The following is a 19,980-nucleotide window of genomic DNA, read 5'->3' as shown; positions in this document are numbered from 1 at the left end:
GTGTAGTCTGTCTGCCATGATTATCAAGCAAAACGACGCAAGTGCGCATGCGTCTGACTACGTGTTGCCGAATATGCATTAATAAATGACGGTTTTTCTGTAATTAAAAAATTAGACGTTATTACTAACCGTCTGGAATATAATCGCAAATTATCATTATACCCTTTACCGTTACATTCGTAGTCCATTGACAAGTAAAAAGTCAAGGGCGGTCACGGCATGTTCTTTCTGCAAATGTTGGTACATTTTTTGGGCATTACGGCTAACGACGATCCAGGAAGCCATCCATGAAACCCATACTTGCCAATCCTCCCTGATTTTCCTGGAGACTCCCGGAATTCAGCGCCTCTCCCGAAATTCAGGCGGAGCTCGAGGCCACGCCCCCTTCAGCTCCATGCGGACCTGAGTGACGTGTCGACAGCCTGTTTTCACCTCCGCTTTCCCGCAATATAAACGGCTAGCCTGCCCAATGATGTTATAACTGTAGAATGATCGAGGGCGAGTTCTTGGTTTCTTATGTGGGTTTATTGTTAGGCAGTTTCATTAACGTCCTCTCAGCCCGTTAAAAACACACAACAGCAGCAGTCACGTTTTCGTCTACCGTAAAGCAGTTCGTCTGCCTTAAACAGCAATGTTGTGACACTCTTAAACAGGACAATACTGCCATCTACTGTACATAGAATAGAATGTAGAATAGAATGTACTTTATTGATCCCTGGGGGAAATTCAGCACCACGGTTCGCTCACAATAAACAATGATAATATATATTATATAATATATGAATAATATAAATATATTCTACATTTAAGTGCAGTCAAGGAACATATGCATTATACTGTTTATACAGTCTGTTGGCTGTCGGTATGAAGGACCTCCTGTGTCGTTCCGTGTTACATTTTGGGATTCCGAGCCGTCCACTGAACGTGCTCATTCTCTCCGCAAGGTCCGAGTGTAGTGGGTGGGAGGTGTTGTCCATAGTGGCTAGGAGTTTTGCTAGACTTCTTCTCTCTGACACCACCGCCAGAGAGTCTAGCTGTTCATGCATATGGTTAGAAAAATAGTGACAGAGAATATGCACAATTCAACCCTTAACTCAACAATGAGTAGATGAGTGTTATGTGTGTGTATATGTGTAAATAAATGAACACTGATTTCAAATATTTTTTTAATTTATATATACATTCAGTTGTGATCAAAATTATTCAACCCCCACACAATTTTGGTGTTTTAGCAAGTTGGAAATTTATTCCGTATTTTGTTTATAGTCATATCAAATAAAGATGTGTCAAATAGACAAATGCAACTTAAATTGTAACACTGTATTTTACAAAATACCAAAAAAGGACATTTTTCTTAAAATCTCATTGACAAAATGATTCAACCCCCTAGTTCCATGCATCTTTAGTACTTAGTAGAACACCCTTTGGCAGTAATGACATCCTTCAAAGGTGATACATAAGCTTCTTGCAACCATCTACAGGTATTTTAGCCCATTCCTCTTGGGCAAAGGCCTCCAGTTCATTCATATTCTTGAGCTTGTGTGCTGCAACTGCCTTCTTCAAGTCCCACCACAGCTTTTCTAGAGGATTTAGGTCTGGCGACTGTGAAGGCCACTCCAGAGTCTTCCAGCCCTTCTTCTGCAACCACTCTGATGTTGATGTGGAGGTGTGCTTGGGATCCTTGTCCTGTTGGAAGGTCCAACATCTCCCAAGCCTCAGCTTCGTCACTGACTTCATGACATTTGCAGCTAATATATCCTGGTAGAAAATATAATTCATAATGCCTTGAACGCGCTGGAGATTCCCGGTACCTGAGGCAGAGAAACAGCCCCAGAGCATGATTGACCCCCCACCATGCTTAACAGTAGGGAAGGTGTTCTTCTTTGTAAACTTCATTTTTTCTCCTTCAGACATAACGTTGATTCATAGGCCCAAAGAGTTCCACTTTTGTCTCATCACTCCATAGAACAGTTTCCCAAATCCTTTGGTGTTTGTCCAGATGATTTTTGGCATACTGGAGTCTATTTTCTTGTGCCTGGTAGTCAGAAGAGGGGTGCGCCTGGGAGTTCTGGCATGGAGGCCTTCATCTCGTAGTGCGCGCCTTATTGTCTGGGACGAAACCTGTGTGTATATATATATATATATATATATATATATATATGATAAAATAAATATATATAGCTATAATTCACTGAAAGTCAAGTATTTCTTATATATATATATATATATATATATATATATATTAACATATATGAAATACTTGACCCTTAACCACGCCCCCCAACCCCTAAATTGGAGGTCTCAATGTTGGCAAGTATAATGAAAGCCCCCACACTATCTTCCATAAATAAACACTTTAGTTTAAATAATGACACCAGCAAGGTTTTATTTCAACATACCACACGACAAAGTCTCCATCTTAGTTATTGTCCACCTGATATACTTTTTGTAACAGTCAAAACAATCGCACAGATCCATGTTGACGCCAACAAATGTGCGCGCATACACGCACAGTGTAACAATTTGAACAATGTAGTGCTGCTCAAGATGCAAAATGGGATCAGGTTTTCAGTTTGGAAAAAAGGAGACTTGAAGGCTTCTGGGCAAGGCAGAGCGGTTTTCACTCAGATCCAAACTTCCAAAATGTTAGCTTATTTGGTCATTGAGCCTGTCAAGTTCCTTCGTCAAGCCCCTGTAAACATTGAATTAGACATGAATGAGACACACTGTTGTTATACAAAGAGTTAATGAGAACAATAAATAGTTGTAAAAACATAAAAAAAACACTGCAATCATTTTAAGACGAAGATGAAGCTTTCACCATTTTTACCCAAAGCTTAAAAGCCTACTGAAAGCCACTACTACCCACCACACAGTCTGATAGTTTATATATCAATGATGAAATATTAACATTGCAACACATGCCAATACGGCCTTTTTAGTTTACTAAATTGCAATTTTAAATTTCCTGCAAGTTTCTTGTTGAAAACGTCACGGAATGATGTCACGGACTGTAAGGAAATATTAGCGCTGCACCAAACACGGGCTAAAAGTCGTCTCTGTTCATGGCGTAATTACACAGTATTTTGGACATCTGTGTTGCTGAATCTTTTGCAATTTGTTCATTTAATAATGGAGACTATAAAGAACAATGCTGTTGGTGGAAAGCGGTGGATTGCAGCTGTCTTTAGCGCCGAGACACAGACGGTGTTTCTTTGTTGTGAAGCGGAGCGGTCAAGCTAACATGTTTTCTCTACGTCAACCAGCATGTTTTTGGATGGGGAAATTGTGATATATATCTTACCGGAGACATCAATGGATTATTTGTCGTCCTGCAGCAGCTGTCATGTCAAAAAAGGCAGCTGTGAGCTTGGCTCCTCGGCTTCTCTTTGAGACACTTTGTGTTCACCGCAGCCATCCGACCTCGAAGTATGTCTTTACAGTCTCTAAAATCTCACTAAAACACTATTAAAACAATAATCAGATAAGGGATCTTCCAGAATGATCCTAGTAAATGTGTCTAAAAACATCTGAATCGCTCACAATGCAATCGTCTTTTTTTTTTATTTAGTCCTTCGCTATCAATATACTCAGCCACGAATCTTTCATCCTCGCTCAAATTAATGGGGAAATAGTCGTTTTCTCGGTCCGAATAGCTCTTTTTGTTGGAGGCTCCCATTAAAAACAATGTGAGGAGCCATTAATGGGTGACGTCATCGTCTGCGACTTCCGGTACAGGCAAGGCTTTTTTATTAGCGACCAAAAGTTGCGAACTTTATCGTCGATGTTCTCTACTAAATCCTTTCAGCAAAAATATGGCAATATTTCGAAATGATCAAATACGACACATAGAATGGACCTGCTATCCCTGTTTGAATAAGAAAATCTAATTTCAGTAGGCCTTTAAAGACGACTTGGACTCAACTTAGCAGCGACTCTTGGCAAGACGACAGAAAGTATGGGATACTTAAAGCTAACGTGCTAACCAGCATCTGCGGGTAAACTGCACCGTGTACGCTACATGTGAAGAATAGAACGTTAACATTTTCGTGCCACAATTGTGACCCCAACTGTCTTTTCCCCAGTCCACCACCCCCAGTTAACCCAAAGACACATTTTCGGTGTTAGTACTAAACGCATACCTGTGACAAAACAAAAAACACCTCTTACACGATATGGACAAAATTATTAGAATGTGCTAACCCAGGGTTCGGGAACCTTTTTGGCTGAGAGAGCCAAAAAGCCAAATATTTTAAAATGTATTTCCATAAGAGCCATATAATGTTTTTTTTTACACTGAACAAAACTAAACGCAAGCATATTTAAGTAAGACCAACATTTCTAGAGTATAATAGGTCTCTTATTCTTTGTAATAACATTGTTATTCTCGAGCTAACTGTGGAGGGGGCGTGGCCTGCTGGCCTGCAGCGAAATGGGGTGTGCCAGGACCGGCCTCGAAATCAGCGACAGGTGCGTAGATGCCCATCTTGTTATCTAATCACCTGTCACTCTGTTATAAGCAGCAGCCAGGAGGAGAGACAGGGTTGGGGCTGGAGCCAGAGCGCGAGCGAAAACGAAAGAGAAAGATACAATTGCTGGAAAGCAACTGAGAGACTTATTGAAAAATAAAACAATATTGTAACCCTGAAACAGGCTCTCATGTTGGTCCTTGGTGGTCTGACAAGCCCCAGGCGGGCAAGCCCCACACTAACCAAGAATAAATAAATAACTTCTTACCATTAACGCAAATTCTTGAACGGGTGCGGTAGAAAACAGATGGATGGATTAAAAATGCATGAGAATGTTTTATATTTTGAACATTATTTTTAACCCTGTGATTACAAGTGGAATCATTCATTACTTATGGCGGTTTAGCTCGGTTGGTAGAGAGGCCGTGCCAGCAACTTGAGGGTTGCAGGTTCGATTCCCGCTTCCGCCATCCTAGTCACTGCCGTTGTGTCCTTGGGCAAGACACTTTACCCACCTGCTCCCAGTGCCACCCACACTGGTTTAAATGTAACTTAGATATTGGGTTTCACTATGTAAAGCGCTTTGAGTCACTAGAGAAAAAGCGCTATATAAATATAATTCACTTCACTTATCATGTTAAGCAATGTCAGTTAAGATTGATCTGAGAGCCAGATGCAGTCATCAAAAGAGCCACATCTGGCTCGCAAGCCATAGGTTCCCTACCCCTGTGCTAACCCAAGAGCCTGGAATTCTTCATCTCATCACATTTTCTATGCAGGGTAAAGACCCTTTCTTGTTTCCAGTGAACAAAGCAAGGTCCGTAAATGCATGCTTGGATGAGTTTATGAATGTAATATCCTATTGATTTTGTCCACATGAACAAAATCTCCCTTTCTGAACGCAGTCAACTTTCTGTCCATTTATCGTTGATAACTTTGGTTGATGATTCTTCTTCTAACAATGTTTAGTCCTTTCTTTTTGACTTCACTGCTAAAAAAACCCCCACTCCAAATTGCATTCTCCACACCTTATCGGCGTGTTCAGTCCCTGAAATGTCTTGACGCGTAAGGTGAAAGTAGTCGAGCAGCTTCACTGGTGTTGAGATTGCGCTTTTTTGGGGCACTTTAGACTTTCTAGTGCGCCTCGGGGGTCTGCCACACGTTGTTCAGCAGTTTGACCACCTCCTCGTAGATGACAAAGACGATGGCCACGTCCAAGCACACACGGCCGAGCCGGGGAACGGTCCCTTTGTAGAACCTTGGAGCGGGAAAGGACGACGTTAGAACTAGAGATGTCCGATATTCCTATATTGTCCAACTCTTAATTACTGATACGATATCAACCGATACTCATGTATACAATCGTGGAATTAACACATTATTTCCTAATTTTGTTGTGATGCCCCCCCCCCCCCCCCCCCCCTGGATGCATTAAAGGGGAACATTATCACAATTTCAGAAGGGCTAAAACCAATACAAATCATTTCCCAGTGGCTTATTTTATTTTTCAAAGTTTTCAAAGAATATCCCTTAAAAAATGCTTTAAAGTGCCTGATTTTCGCTATCTGCGAAGCCACTGTCCATTTCCCAGTGACGTCACATAGTGATGCCAATACAAACAAATGGTGGATAGAACAGCAAGATATAGCGACATTAGCTCTGATTCAGACTCGGATTTCAGCGGCTTAAGCGATTCAACAGATTACGCATGTATTGAAACGGATGGTTGGAGTATGGAGGCTGATAGCGAAAACGAAATTGAAGAAGAAACTGACGCTAATGAGCGAATAGCTATTGACGCTATTCGGCCATGTTTGCCTTAGCATCGCCGGTAAAATGTGCAGACCAACGATCGGAAGTTTCGCATCTTGTGACACTGGATCAACTTAAATCCGTTGGTTGGTAAGTGTTTGTTTGGCATTAAATGTTAGTGCAGGGAAACGCTGGATGCAAATGCAGCTACAAATGTACATACAGCTAGCCTAAATAGCATGTTAGCATCGATTAGCTGGCAGTCATGCCGAGACCAAATATGTCTGATTAGCACATACGTCAATAACATCAACAAAACTCACCTTTGTGATTCCGTTGACTTTATCGTTGGGAATGCATCTACTTTGAGTGTCGCAGGATATCCACACATTCTTGCCATCTCTGTGCCATCTCTGTCGTAGCATCGCCGGTAAAAACCAAACGAGGGACTTTCGCATCTCTTCACATTGGAGCAACTTAAATCCGTCGATTTGTATGTGTTTGTTTGGCATTACATGTGGGTGGAGGGAAAGGCTGGATGTAAATATAGCTACAAATGAGGCATAACGATGCAATATGTACATACAGCTAGCCTAAATAGAATGTTAGCATCGATTAGCATGCCATGCTAATCGATGCACATTCTATGTAAATCAACTTGAATCCGTCCCTGATCGTGTTGTTACACCCTCCGACAACACACCGACGAGGCATGATGTCTCCAAGGTACCGGAAAACAGTCGAAAAAACGGGAAATAACAGAGCTGATTTGACTTGCTGCGTGTAATGTGTTTGAGAAAATGGCGTTGACTACCTAGGTGACGTCACGTTCTGACGTCATCGCTCCGAGAGCGATAAATAGAAAGGCGTTTAATTTACCAAAATTCACCCATTTAGAGCTCGGAAATCGTTTAAAAAAAATAAATGGTCTTTTTTCTGCAATATCAAGGCATATATTGACGCTTACATAGGTCTGCTGATAATGTTCCCCTTTAAATAATGTAACAAGGTTTTCCAAAATAAATCAACTCAAGTTATGGAAAAAAATGCCAACATGGCACTGCCATATTTATTATTGAAGTCACAAAGTGCATTATTTTTTTTAACACGCCTCAAAAGAGCAGCTTGGAATTTGGGACGTGCTCTCCCTGAGAGAGCATGAGGAGATTGAGGGAGGCGGGGTTTATAGGAGGTGGCGGCGGGTGTATATTGTAGCTTCCCGGAAGAGTTAGTGCTTCAAGGGTTTCTGGGTATTTGTTTTGTTGTGGTTATGTTGTGTTACGTTGCGTATGTTCTCCTGATATGTGTTTGTCATTCTTGTTTGGTGTGGGTTCACAGTGTGGCGCATATTTGTAACAGTGTTAAGGGCCTATTGAAACCCACTACTACCGACCACGCAGTCTGATAGTTTATATATCAATGATGAAATATTCACATTGCATCACATGCCAATACGGCCAGTTTAGTTTACTAAATTACAATTTTTAATTTCCCGCGGAGTTTCTTGTTGAAAACGTCGCGGAATGATGACGCGTGCGCGTGACGTCTCGGGTTGTAGCGGACATATTAGCCCAGCACGGGCTAGAAGTCGTCTCTTTTCATCGCATAATTACACAGTAATTTGGACATATGTGTTGCTGAATCTTTTGCAATTTGTTCAATTAATAATGGAGACTATAAAGAATAATGCTGTTGGTGGAAAGCGGTGGATTGCAGCTGCCTTTAGCACCGAAACACAGCCTGTGTTCTTTGTTTGTTGTGAAGCTTTAACACAGAGCGGTCAAGCGAACATGTTTCTCTACGTCAACCAGCAAGTTTTTGGATGGGAAATTTGTGACATTAAGTCGGCTCTTACCGGAGACTTCAGTGGATTATGGGACCTCATCCTGCAGCTCAAAAAGGCAGCTGTGATCTTGGCTCCTCGGCTTCTCTGAGAGACACTGGCGTTCACCGCAGCCATCTGACTTTCAGGTATGACTTTACAATCTCACTAAAACACTATTAACACAATAAGCAGATAAGGCATCTTCCGGAATTATCCTAGTAAATGTGTCTAATTACATCTGAAACACCGCCTGGAGCCGTCGCCTTTTCTTTTTTCTTTTTTTTCTAGTACTTCACTCTAAACGTCCTCATCCACGAATCTTTCATCCTCACTCAAATTAATGGGGAAATTGTCGCTTTCTCGGTCCGAAAAGCTCTAGCTACTGCTGGCTATGATTGTAAACAATGTGAGGATGTGAGGAGCCCTACAACCCGTGACGTCACACGCACATCGTCTGCTACTTCCTGTAAAGGCAAGGCTTTTTTATTAGCGACCAAAAGTTGCTAACTTTACCGTCGATGTTCTCTACTAAATCCTTTCAGCAAAAATATGGCAATATCGCAAAATGATCAAGTATGACACATAGAATTGACCTGCTATCCCTGTTTGAATAAGAAAATGTTATTTTAGTAGGCCTTTAAAGTTGTTTATACGGCCACCCTCAGTGTGACCTGTATGGCTGTTGACCAAGTATGCATTGTATTCACTTGTGTGTGTGAAAAGCCAAAGATATTATGTGACTGGGCCGGCACGCAAAGCAGCGCCTTTAAGGTTTATTGGCGCTCTGTACTTCTTCCTATGTCCGTGTACACAGCGGCGTTTTAAAAGTCATAAATTTTACTTTTTGAAACAGATACCGATCACTTTGAGACCGATACTGATAATTTCCGATATTACATACTAAAGCAATTATCGGACATATCTAGTTAGAACCACAGGAAATCGCATCAGAAACAGAATCTAAGGTCACTCACGCCAGCGGTCCTTCTTGTTTGAGGATCTGGAAGGCACAGTCCAGAGTGTTCCTGTAGCGGTGGGCATCCAGACCCTTCAAAAACACACATCTGTCTTAAGACATGGACAACAACCTTGCCAGTTAGATTACCAAAAGTGCCCCACTGACCTGCATCCTGGTTTTCACCACGTCCAAAGGTGTGTTTCCAAAAACGCTGGCGGCTCCCGCTGTGGCTCCAAACATGGCCGTGACGATAGGGTGCAGTTCTTTTCTGGTGTCATCCCCTTAGTGGAGCAATCCAAACACAGAATGGGAATTCAAGCGACCAACACTCAGAATAGAGTCCAAGCTTAAACTCTATCGATCCTACCAGTTCAGTACTTGGTTGTCACTAATCCCAAAGTTTTTCTTAATTTTTGCCAATTGTGTCTAACAACTGTTTCTTGTGGTCCTCCAGTTTTTGTCAGAACCTTGGTTGAATCTTTCGAAACGTCCTCGTTCAACCCGACTCTGGTTTTGACCCTCATCCAGTCACATTACAACAGAATTTCTAGACGCAATCAAGGCGTTGAGGCAGGATTAGGGCTCTGCTTTTTGCAGATGACGTGGTCCTGATGGCTTCATTTGGCCAGGATCTTCAGCTCTCACTGGATCGGTTCACAGCCGAGTGTGAAGCGACTGGGATGAGAATCCAGGTCTGAGTCCATGGTTCTCGCTTGTAAAAGGGTGGAGTGCCATCTCCGGGTTGGGGAGGAGACCCTGCCCCAAGTGGAGGAGTTCAAGTACCTAGGAGTCTTGTTCACGAGTGAGGGAAGAGTGGATCGTGAGATCGACAGGTGGATCGGTGCGGCGTCTTCGGTAATGCGGACCCTGTACCGATCCGTTGTGGTGAAGCAGGAGCTGAGCCGAAAAGCAAAGCTCTCAATTTACCGGTCGATCTACGTTCCCATCCTCACCTATGGTCATGAGCTCTGGGTTATGACAGAAAGGATAAGATCACGGGTACAAGCGGCCCAAATGAGTTTCCTCCGCCGGGTGGCGGGGCTCTCCCTTAGAGATAGGGTGAGAAGCTCTGGGGGAGCTCAAAGTAAATCCGCTGCTCCTCCACATTGAGAGGAGCCAGATGAGGTGGTTCGGGCATCTGGTCAGGATGCCACCCGAGCGCCTCCCTAGGGATGTGTTTAGGGCACGTCCAACCGGTAAGAGGCCACGGGGAAGACCCAGGACACGTTGGGAAGACTATGTCTCCCGGCTGGCCTGGGAAGTCCTTGGGATCCCCCAGGAAGAGCTGGACGAAGTGGCTGGGGAGAGGAAAGTTTGGGCTTCCCTGCTTAGGCTGCTGCCCCTGTGACCCGACCTCAGATAAGCGGAAGAAGATGGATGGATGGATGGACAGTCACATTTCCAGCCACTTTTTTCAGTCTTTGTATGTGCACAATATCGCGCAAAAGCTTTAGATTCCATAGTCACCCAATGGTAGGCGTACCCAGATCCTTTGCCTGTAAACCATCCTGTTACAAAGTTTGGTTGAATGGGGTTTTTTGCAAACTGCATCTGGCCTACCAGCGGTGACCTGAGACTTTCAAACGAACACTGACAGATTGTACGACAATCAAGTAATGTGTTAGTCATACCTTTGTACCAGTTGCGTAGCGCATTCATCACATAGAATCGGATGGCCTGATTGGTTCCCTGCTTAAGCACCGTCGCCGTCAGACCTTGATACGTCCCCCTCACACCTGCGTAAGAAAACCGAACCGTGTTGCTCGCAATCATTAGGACCAATGATGTCTTACGGGCCTTAAAGGGGAACATTATCACCAGACCTATGTAAGCGTCAATATATACCTTGATGTTGCAGAAAAAAGACCATATGTTTTTTTAACCGATTTCCGAACTCTAAAAGGGTGAATTTGGCGATTTAAATGCCTTTCAATTGTTCGCTGTCGGAGTGACCTTTCACCCGTGACGTCACAACGTGAAGCAATCCACCATTTTCTCAAACACATTACACACACAAGTCAAATTAGCTCTGTTATTTTCCGTTTTTTCGACTTTTTACCGTACCTTGGAGACATCATGCCTTGTCGGTGTGTTGTCGGAGGGTGTAACAACACGATCAGGGACGGATTCAAGTTGATTTACGTGGAGTGTGCATCTATTAGCACGGCATGCTAATTGATGCTAACATGCTATTTAGGCTAGCTATATCTACACATTGCATCGTTATGTCTCATTTGTAGCTATATTTGCATCCAGCCTTTCCCTCCACCCACATTTAATGCCAAACAAACACATACCAATCAACGAATTTAAGTTGCACCACTGTCAAAAGATGCGAAAGTCCCTTGTTTGGTCTGCACATTTTACCGGCGATGCTACGACAGACATGGTACAGAGATGGCAAGAATGTGTGGATATCCTGTGGCATTCAAAGCATATGCATTTCCAACGATAAAGTCAACGAAATCACAAAGGTGCGTTTTGTTGATGTTATTGACATATGTGCTAATCAGACATATTTGGTCGCGGCAGGACTGCCAGTTAATCGATGCTAACATGCTATTTAGGCTAGCTGTATGTACATTGATTGATTGATACTTTTATTAGTAGATTGCACAGTTCAGTACATATTCCGTACAATTGACCACTAAATGGTAACACCCGAATACGTTTTTCAACTTGTTTAAGTCGGGGTCCACGTTAATCAATTCATGGTACAAATATATACTATCAGCATAATACAGTCATCACACAGGTTAATCATCATAGTATGTACATTGAATTATTTATATTATTTACAATCCGGGGGGTGGGGTGAGGAGCTTTGGTTGATATCAGTACTTCAGTCATCAACAATTGCATCAACAGAGAAATGTGGACATTGAAACAGTGTAGGTCTTAATTAGTAGGATATGTACAGCCAGCAGAGAACATAGTGAGTTCACATAGCATAAGAACAAGTACAGTATTTATATTAGAAGTACATTTGATTATTTACATTAGGTTGTTTATAATCCGGGGAGATGGGATGTGAATGGAGGAGGGTATTAGAAAAGTGTTGAAGTTGCCTGGAGGTGTTGTTTTAGAGCGCTTTTGAAGGAATATAGAGATGCACTTACTTTTATACCTGTTGGGAGTGCATTCCACATTGATGTGGCATAGAAATAGACATTTGTAGCTTTATTTGCATCCCGCCTTTCCCTCCACCCACATTTAATGCCAAACAAACACTTACCAATCAACGGATTTAAGTTGTTCCAGTGGTCAAAAGATGCAATCGCTGTTTAGAAGGCGTTCGCCGAATAGCTTCCATAGCTGTTTGCTCAATAGCTTCAGTTTCTTCTTCAATTTCGTTTTTGCTATCTGCCTCCACACTCCAACCATCCGTTTCAATACATGCGTAATCTGTTGAATCGCTTAAACCGCTGAAATCCGAGTCTGAATCCGAGCTAATGTCGCTATATCTTGCTGTGCTATGTTTGTTTGTATTGGCATCACTATGTGGCGTCACAGGAAAATGGACGGTGGATTTACAGATAGCGAAAATCAGGCACTTTAAAGCCTTTTTTCGGGATATTCCATGATAGGTAAAATTTAGAAAAACAATTCGAAAAATAAAATAACCCACTGGGAACTGATTTTAATTGGTTTTAACCCTTCTGATAACCCTGTGATAATGTTCCTCTTTAAGTCCCACCTTGCTCTCTGATGATCTCGCTGACGCCGTGAAAGAAGCCTCTGTAGCGAGGCCTGAGCGAGCACTGGTCGTGGATCATCTTCACCTGTGGGACGGCACAACCGTCACATGACCCCTCATCGCCTCACAAATGTGCCCTCGCTGACTACTCCACCCACCTTAAGCGTTTCCATGGGGCACACGATGAAAATGGCTTCTGTGATGCCCGCTCCCAAACCGCACACGAGGCTCCCCCTGTTGTCCAGCCGGCCCGTGGCGTCCCGCATGGGATTGCTGAGGATCTGGAAAGTGCCGAATCTGCGTGGGGTGGGCACAAGGAGCCATGACGGCGTTGACCATGTGAGTATTTAAACTTGGTCATGAATGATCAGCTTGTTATTTTCTTCAATTGCCTGTCAATACTAGCGTTTTTTTGCACTTTCAAGCCCCCCAAACTGTTTTACCCCACATATGTGAACACTTGAAAAGCATTTCAAATCCTTTTCGAATCGAATAAAAGCGGCGGCCTCAATTTGTTTAATTCAGGGGTCACCAACGCGGTGCCTGCAGGCACCAGGTAGCCCGTAAGGACCAGATGAGTTGCCTGCTGGCCTATTCTAAAAATAGCTCAAATAGCAGCACTTACCAGTGAGCTGCCTCTAGTTTTTACATTTTATTTATTTACTAGCAAGCTGGTCTCGCTTTGCTCGACATTTTTAATTCTAAGAGAGACAAAACTAAAATAGAATTTGAAAATCCAAGAAAATATTTTAAAGACTCGGTCGTCACTTGTTTAAATAAATTCATGTATTTTTTTTACTTTGCTTCTTATAACTTTCAGAAAGACAATTTTAGAGAAAAAATACAAGCTTAAAAATGATTTTAGGATTTTTAAACACATATACCTTTTTACCTTTTAAATTCCTTCCTCTTCTTTCCTGTTCAAGTATTTATATATATATATATATATATATATATATATATATATATATATATATATATATATATATATATATATATATATATATATATATATTGTAAAGAATAATAAATACATTTTGATTTAATTCTTCATTTTAGCTTCTGTTTTTTCGACAAAGAATATTTGTGAAATATTTCTTCAAACTTATGATTAAAATTCAAAAAAATTATTCTGGCAAATCCAGAAAATCTGTAGAATCAAATTTAAATCTTATTTCAAAGTGGATTTTAAACCATTTAAAACATTCTAAACATCAAAATTCTAAAAATTAATCTTAATCAGGAAAAATTACCAATGATGTTCCATAAATTATTGTTTTTATTTTTTCCAAAAGATTCAAATTAGCTAGTTTTTCTCTTAATATTTTTCGGTTGAATTTTGAATTTTAAAGAGTCAAAATTGAAGATAAACTTTGTTTCAAAATTTTATTTTCATTTTTTTCGGGTTTTCTCCTCTTTTAAACCGTTCAATTCAGTCTTTTTTCATCATTTATTCTCTACAAAAAACCTTCCGTAAAAGGAAAAAAAAATATACGATGGAATGACAGACATAAATACCCTTTATATATATATATATATATATATATATATATATATATATACACAGATCTATTTATCAAAGGTAAATTGAGCAAATTGACTATTTCTGGCAATTTATTTAAGTGTGTATCAAACTGGTAGCCCTTCGCATTAATTAGTACCAAAGAAGTAGCTCTTGGTTTCAAATCGATTCAGAATAGATTCCTGATTCAACACAATTCTCGATTCAAACAGATTCTCGGAACATATTTAGTACATGAATTACAATGAAACATTTTCAAAACAGATTACAGTAGCTCCCCTTGGCTAATGACAGATCCGCACAGCAATAAGCGCAGATATGGTTGTAAAAATGTGTTTCAAATAGTTTCCTAAACATTTCGAGTTGATTCAGAATCATTATAAACACAAAACCCAAAAGCAGTGAAGTTGGCACGTTGTGTAAATCGTAAATAAAAACCGAATACAATGATTTGCAAATTCTTTTCAACTTATATTCAATTGAATAGACTGCAAAGACAAAATACTTAACGTTCGAACTGGTAAACTGTTATTTATTGCAAATATTAGCTCATTTTGAATTTGATGGCTGCAACATGTTTTTAAAAAAAGCTGGCACAAGTGGCAAAAAAGACTGAGAAAGTTAAGGAATGCTCATCAAACACTTATTTGGAACATCCCACAGGTGAACAGGCTAATTGGGAACAGGTGGGTGTCGTAATTGTAGCGTCCTGGAAGAGTTAATGCTGCACGGGGTTCTGGGTATTTGTTCTGTTGTGTACATGTTGTGTTACGGTGTGGATGTTCTCCCAAAATGTGTTTATCATTCTTGTTTGGTCTGGGTTCACATTGTGGCGCATATTTGTAACAGTGTTAAAGTCGTTTATACGGCCACCCTCAGTGTGACCTGTATGGCTGTTGATCAAGTATGGCTTGCATTCATTTGTGTGTGTGTGTAAAAGCCGCATATATTACCGGATATGTACCACTCCATACAGCAGCGTTTTAAAATGTCATTCATTTTACTTTTTGAAACCGATACCGATAATCTCCGATATTACATTTAAAGCATTTATCGGACATTCACAGCTCGTGACCTGAATGTTAACCAAGCATTAGCAATATTGTTTTTATAAGCGCTGACGCAGACAAATTATTCTTAGAAGTGCTATATTGACATAATAAACTGCTCCGAGTTGGTAAAAGTTCATTCTAGATTATAAATCATGCCTCTCACCTGGATAGTAGAACATTGTGGACATAAACCAAGAAGCTGGTCAACTTCGGCATCCGACTTAAACCAGGAGATGGCAAAAAAGACACTCGTTTGCGGCATCTTTTCTTTCTTTTTTTTTAATCTTTACTGAGGAATATGAATAATTTTTCATTTAAACAGGAAGATCCAATGAGGGCAGACATTGTACAGTAAGTGATTGTTTTAATATATTCAGTTTGTATGTCTTACTTAGACTTCCTTTTTATTGTCATGCAAATTTGAACTTTACAGTACAGATAAGAACGAAATTAGGTTGCGTTAGCTCGATGTAGTGCAGGATAAAAAAAGGTGCAGATATAAATAAATACATTACTGTACAGATAAATATATTGCACTTTTGCATGTGCATCCACGTTTATGGATGTATGTTATATTGTCTTTATATTCCAGCGAGTTAATCCATTTTTGGGGGGAATTGAGGGGATTATTATGATGCGTTCAAGAGTCTTACGGCGGAACCTATTTCTAGAGTCCAGCAGTGAAAACAGTCCTTGGTGGGGGTGGGAGGAGTCTCTGCAGATTTAATGAGCCCTGGTCAGGCAGCTGCCTTTTGCGATCTCCTGAATAGGAGGAAGAGGAGTCCTGATGATCTTTTCCGCCGTCCTCACCACTCTCTTAAGAGACTTCCAGTCTGAGGAACTGTAATTTAGCACTTAGCAATACTGCTACATGACGCTTAGTGTTCTAAATTTGGTTCTGATTATCTCACAGCTTCTAAAACTTGTAGATCATCCTCATTATATTCACGCTCAAAATATAGGTTTCTCAATCATCCTTTTCACCAAAGTAATGTTTGTTGTCTCATGAAGTCTGCCATAATTAGTAGTGTTGTTAAAGGGAAATTAATACATCCCGATACGCGTAAAATGAGTAAAATACGTAAACATGAGCTGTTATTATGAATGTTACCACATTACATATAAACTTACAGCATGTATATAAAATGCTAATGAAGGTTTCTGGGTGTTTTAGGGCAGTGGTTCCCAACCTTTTTGTAGCTGCGGACCAGTCAACGCTTAATAATTTGTCCCGCAGCCCAGAGGGGTGGGGGCGGATTTTTTTTTTTTTTTTTTATGTCATGAAAAAGGGAGGTTTTTTGGGTTGTTGCACTAATTGTAAGTGTACCTTGTGTTTTTTATGTTGATTTAATAAAAAAAATAAATTAATGAAAAATTATTCTGCGGCCCGGTACCAATCGAGCCCGGTGGTTGGAGACCACTGTTTTAAAGCACTTTATCGGCAAAATAGCGCAACTCCCATTGACTCCATTGTTCAGTGGTGTGCCGTCAGGGCCAGCAAGGCTTTAAAGGCCTACTGAAACCCACTACTAGCGACCACGCAGTCTGATAGTTTATATATCAATGATGAAATATTAACATTGCAACACATGCCAATACGGCCGGTTTAGTTTACTAAATTGCAATGTTAAATTTCGCGCGGAAATATCATGCTAAAACGTTGCAGTATGATGACGCGTGCGCGTGACGTCACGCATTGTAGAGGACATTTTGTTCCAGCACCGTTCACAGCTATAAGTCGTCTCTTTTCATCGCATATTTCCACAGTATTATGGACATCTGTGTTGCTGAATCTTTTGCAATTTCTTCAATGAATAATGGAGACGTCAAAGAAGAAAGCTGTAGGTGGGAAGCGGTGTATTGCGGCCGCCTTTAGCAACACAAACTCAGCCAGTGTTTCATTGTTTACATTCCCGAAAGATGACGGTGAAGCTTTACTATGAAACAGAGCGGTCAAGCAAGCACGGTTGGATTGGACCACACACACAAAGTACAGTGTATTCTGCAGCGATCATTTCGAAACATCGTGTTTCGAAGAGGGTCCCAGGTGCCTGGCCGACCTTCAGGTTGTACAGGTACGACCATATAATGGCACTAAAACACTAGTGTAGGAGCCAAATAGAGGGCCATAGTTGAATTTATGTTTATTTTATTGTTTTTGAGTGATTCATGCGTGTATGTCAGTGTGCACCCTTTGCAGGTGGTGAAAAGTTCCCACGCAGGCCTATAAGGGGCAGGAGCGCGCTGGGCGCGTGATTGGCAGTCGGGCACCAGCATACCGTCTTTGACCTCACCTGTCTGTAGACCTCACCTGTCTGTAGACCTCACCTGTCTGTAGACCTCGGCTTCATATTAGCTACCATTTATTTTGTTTCCCGAGTATTCTGTTCCTTAATTATTGTAAATAAAACAATCTTCAATATCGCTGCTGGATCAGCTTGAATTAGTGGAGGGAAAGCGGGAAAAGGAAGAATACGTGACAAGGAAGGCTGTGTAAAAGGTGTGAGTCAGACAAGATGCCCGCGCCCCAAGTGGAACAAACATTTGAAACAAAGGGGTTATAGGAACAGTCACTTTCAGTGTTTTATGCCACTACAAGTTGTCAAAGACGCGCTGTGAAATACAGCCGACAGGATTGCGCACCAAACAGGAAGCAAGGCCAATGCGCATGGTGCAGGAGAACAAAGGACTTCTTTCATGAGGTTTGTGATAAACCATCAAACTCATTCGTTAAAAGGACTCTATAGTAATATAAAGTGACTTTTTCTGGACATTATCATGCAAGAATTGTTTGTTTTTGGGACTGCGATCACCGCGTAATGATTTTTAAAGTTTGCATCACAAACATTTGGTGACGGGCTTGCGCGCGCGCTCCCGACGGCCCGTGAACGGACATTTAATTCCCAAAAAAGGATGAAGATTATTTTTGGAACTTTTTATATTCACTTGGAAGTGTAAACGTTTTTTGGCTTACCAAGTGGAGGATTTTTGTTGCTTAAAAGAGGAAAATGTCAACTAATAATTCAGCCGAAGGAGGGGAAATGACGGCGATTGCGCAGGAGATTTCTCGTATGCGCGCCGCCAGAATAGGCAAAATGTCACACATAACAAGGCGAATGAACTTTGTGCGCAATTTGATGGTGGATGCAGAGGCTTTAAAGGAAGTGAAAATAAATATGAGCAAGTTTAATGAGTTCCTAATGGAATTTAAATCTCTACATAAATCATATTCTGAAGGTTTAGAGCCAGATGAGCAAAGGGATGATGACCAAACATGGTATCAGCCTAAAATTGCTCTAATAGATGCCTCTGAAGCTGAGGTGTCCCGATGGATATCAGATCTTGAAAATCCCTCAACGCACACCTGTGCTCCTCCACCTGAGGACATTGCTATATCAAAAGACAGTGATTTAATAACTGGTCATTCTAAGGACAATTTAGAGGAGGCGGACGGCTTATATAAGCATGAACTAACTGGTCACCCAGGCATACTGTCAAGAAGGGAGGCATCAGTCAAGTCCTTCAGTTCAGGACGTTCGTCCAATATTTCCTCTTCATCATTGTGGATTAGAGCGGAGGCGGAAAAAGCTGCTTTGACAGCCAGGGCAGCAAGGTTGCAGGAAAAGCATAATATTGAAGAACAGGAGTTAATGTGCAGGAAAAAAAAGAGAGGTTTTGGAGTTAAAAACAGAAATAGAGGCGGCTAATGCTAAAATTAACTACTTGAAGGAAGTAGAAGGTTTAGTGGTGCATGCTGCGGGGCAGACAGCACCGGTTATAGGGGCAGCATTTGATCCATCAAGGTGTGGTTCACCTGTGGGAGGCCCAGTGGTTAGGCACAAGGAAGGAGTTCAGATGCAGTTCCCCACTACTCTGTTCGACGCATCTATACCCCAAGTTCCACATGCCAGCCTCCAACCTCAGCAGGCCCCAATTCAGCATGCCAGCCTCCAACTCCAACCTCAGCAGGCCCCAGTTCAGCATGCCAGCCTCCAACTCCAACCTCAGCAGGCCCCAATTCAGCATGCCAGCCTCCAACTCCAACCTCAGCAGGCCCCAATTCAGCATGCCAGCCTCCAACTCCAACCTCAGCAGGCCCCAGTTCAGCATGCCAGCCTCCAACTTCAACCTCAGCAGGCCCCAATTCAGCATGCCAGCCTCCAACTCCAACCTCAGCAGGCCCCAGTTCAGCATGCCAGCCTCCAACTCCAACCTCAGCAGGCCCCAGTTCAGCATGCCAGCCTCCAACTTCAACCTCAGCAGGCCCCAATTCAGCATGCCAGCCTCCAACTCCAACCTCAGCAGGCCCCAGTTCAGCATGCCAGCCTCCAACTCCCACTTCAGCAGGCCCCAGTTCAGCATGCCAGCCTCCAACCTCAGCAGGCCCCAGTTCAGCATGCCAGCCTCCAACTCCAACCCCAACCTCAGCAGGCACCAGCTCAACAGCAGCAGGTCCCAGTTCTACCTCTGCAGGCCCCAGGTCAGCCTGGCGGTCTCTATTCCCAGCAGGCCCCCGTTCACCAAGCTATGCCTGCCAGTTTCCAGTTCCAACCTCAACAAGCCACCCCCAGCTCAACGCAGAACAATCAGCTGATCACAATTCTGGAAGCCCAAAATGAACTGACTAAGATTCTTGTGAAACAGCAGCTTCTGTCCACCCTCCCACAAGGAAGTGTTCCCTTCTTTGATGGAAACATCTTGGAGT

General features: G+C 42.0%; 1 protein-coding gene across 3 annotated transcripts in view; it reads right to left on the bottom strand.

Annotated features, from left to right (window-relative positions):
• Positions 1 to 1,143: 1,143 nt before the first annotated feature.
• The window catches only part of slc25a1a (solute carrier family 25 member 1a), a 32,665-nt gene continuing 13,828 nt past the window's right edge, over positions 1,144 to 19,980 (bottom strand). Inside the window, exons 4-10 of one of the 3 annotated variants that reach the window (XR_009804889.1) lie at positions 12,860 to 12,998; positions 12,702 to 12,786; positions 10,636 to 10,740; positions 9,170 to 9,285; positions 9,021 to 9,094; positions 5,498 to 5,727; positions 1,145 to 2,692 (exon numbers count right to left, since the gene is read on the bottom strand). Coding sequence is in view for 2 of the 3 variants with exons in the window: in XM_061891399.1 (XP_061747383.1) it covers positions 5,604 to 5,727; positions 9,021 to 9,094; positions 9,170 to 9,285; positions 10,636 to 10,740; positions 12,702 to 12,786; positions 12,860 to 12,998 (643 nt within the window). In the remaining variant the exon portion in view is untranslated. Of the gene's footprint in view, positions 5,728 to 9,020; positions 9,095 to 9,169; positions 9,286 to 10,635; positions 10,741 to 12,701; positions 12,787 to 12,859; positions 12,999 to 19,980 lie in introns of all 3 variants that reach the window. The other 2 variants (XM_061891400.1, XM_061891399.1) reach the window with 2 other exon arrangements.

The sequence above is a fragment of the Nerophis ophidion genome, linkage group LG28 (genome assembly GCF_033978795.1).
Source record: "Nerophis ophidion isolate RoL-2023_Sa linkage group LG28, RoL_Noph_v1.0, whole genome shotgun sequence".
Taxonomy (NCBI): domain Eukaryota; kingdom Metazoa; phylum Chordata; class Actinopteri; order Syngnathiformes; family Syngnathidae; genus Nerophis; species Nerophis ophidion.
This window is presented reverse-complemented; position numbering and strand designations above follow the sequence as displayed.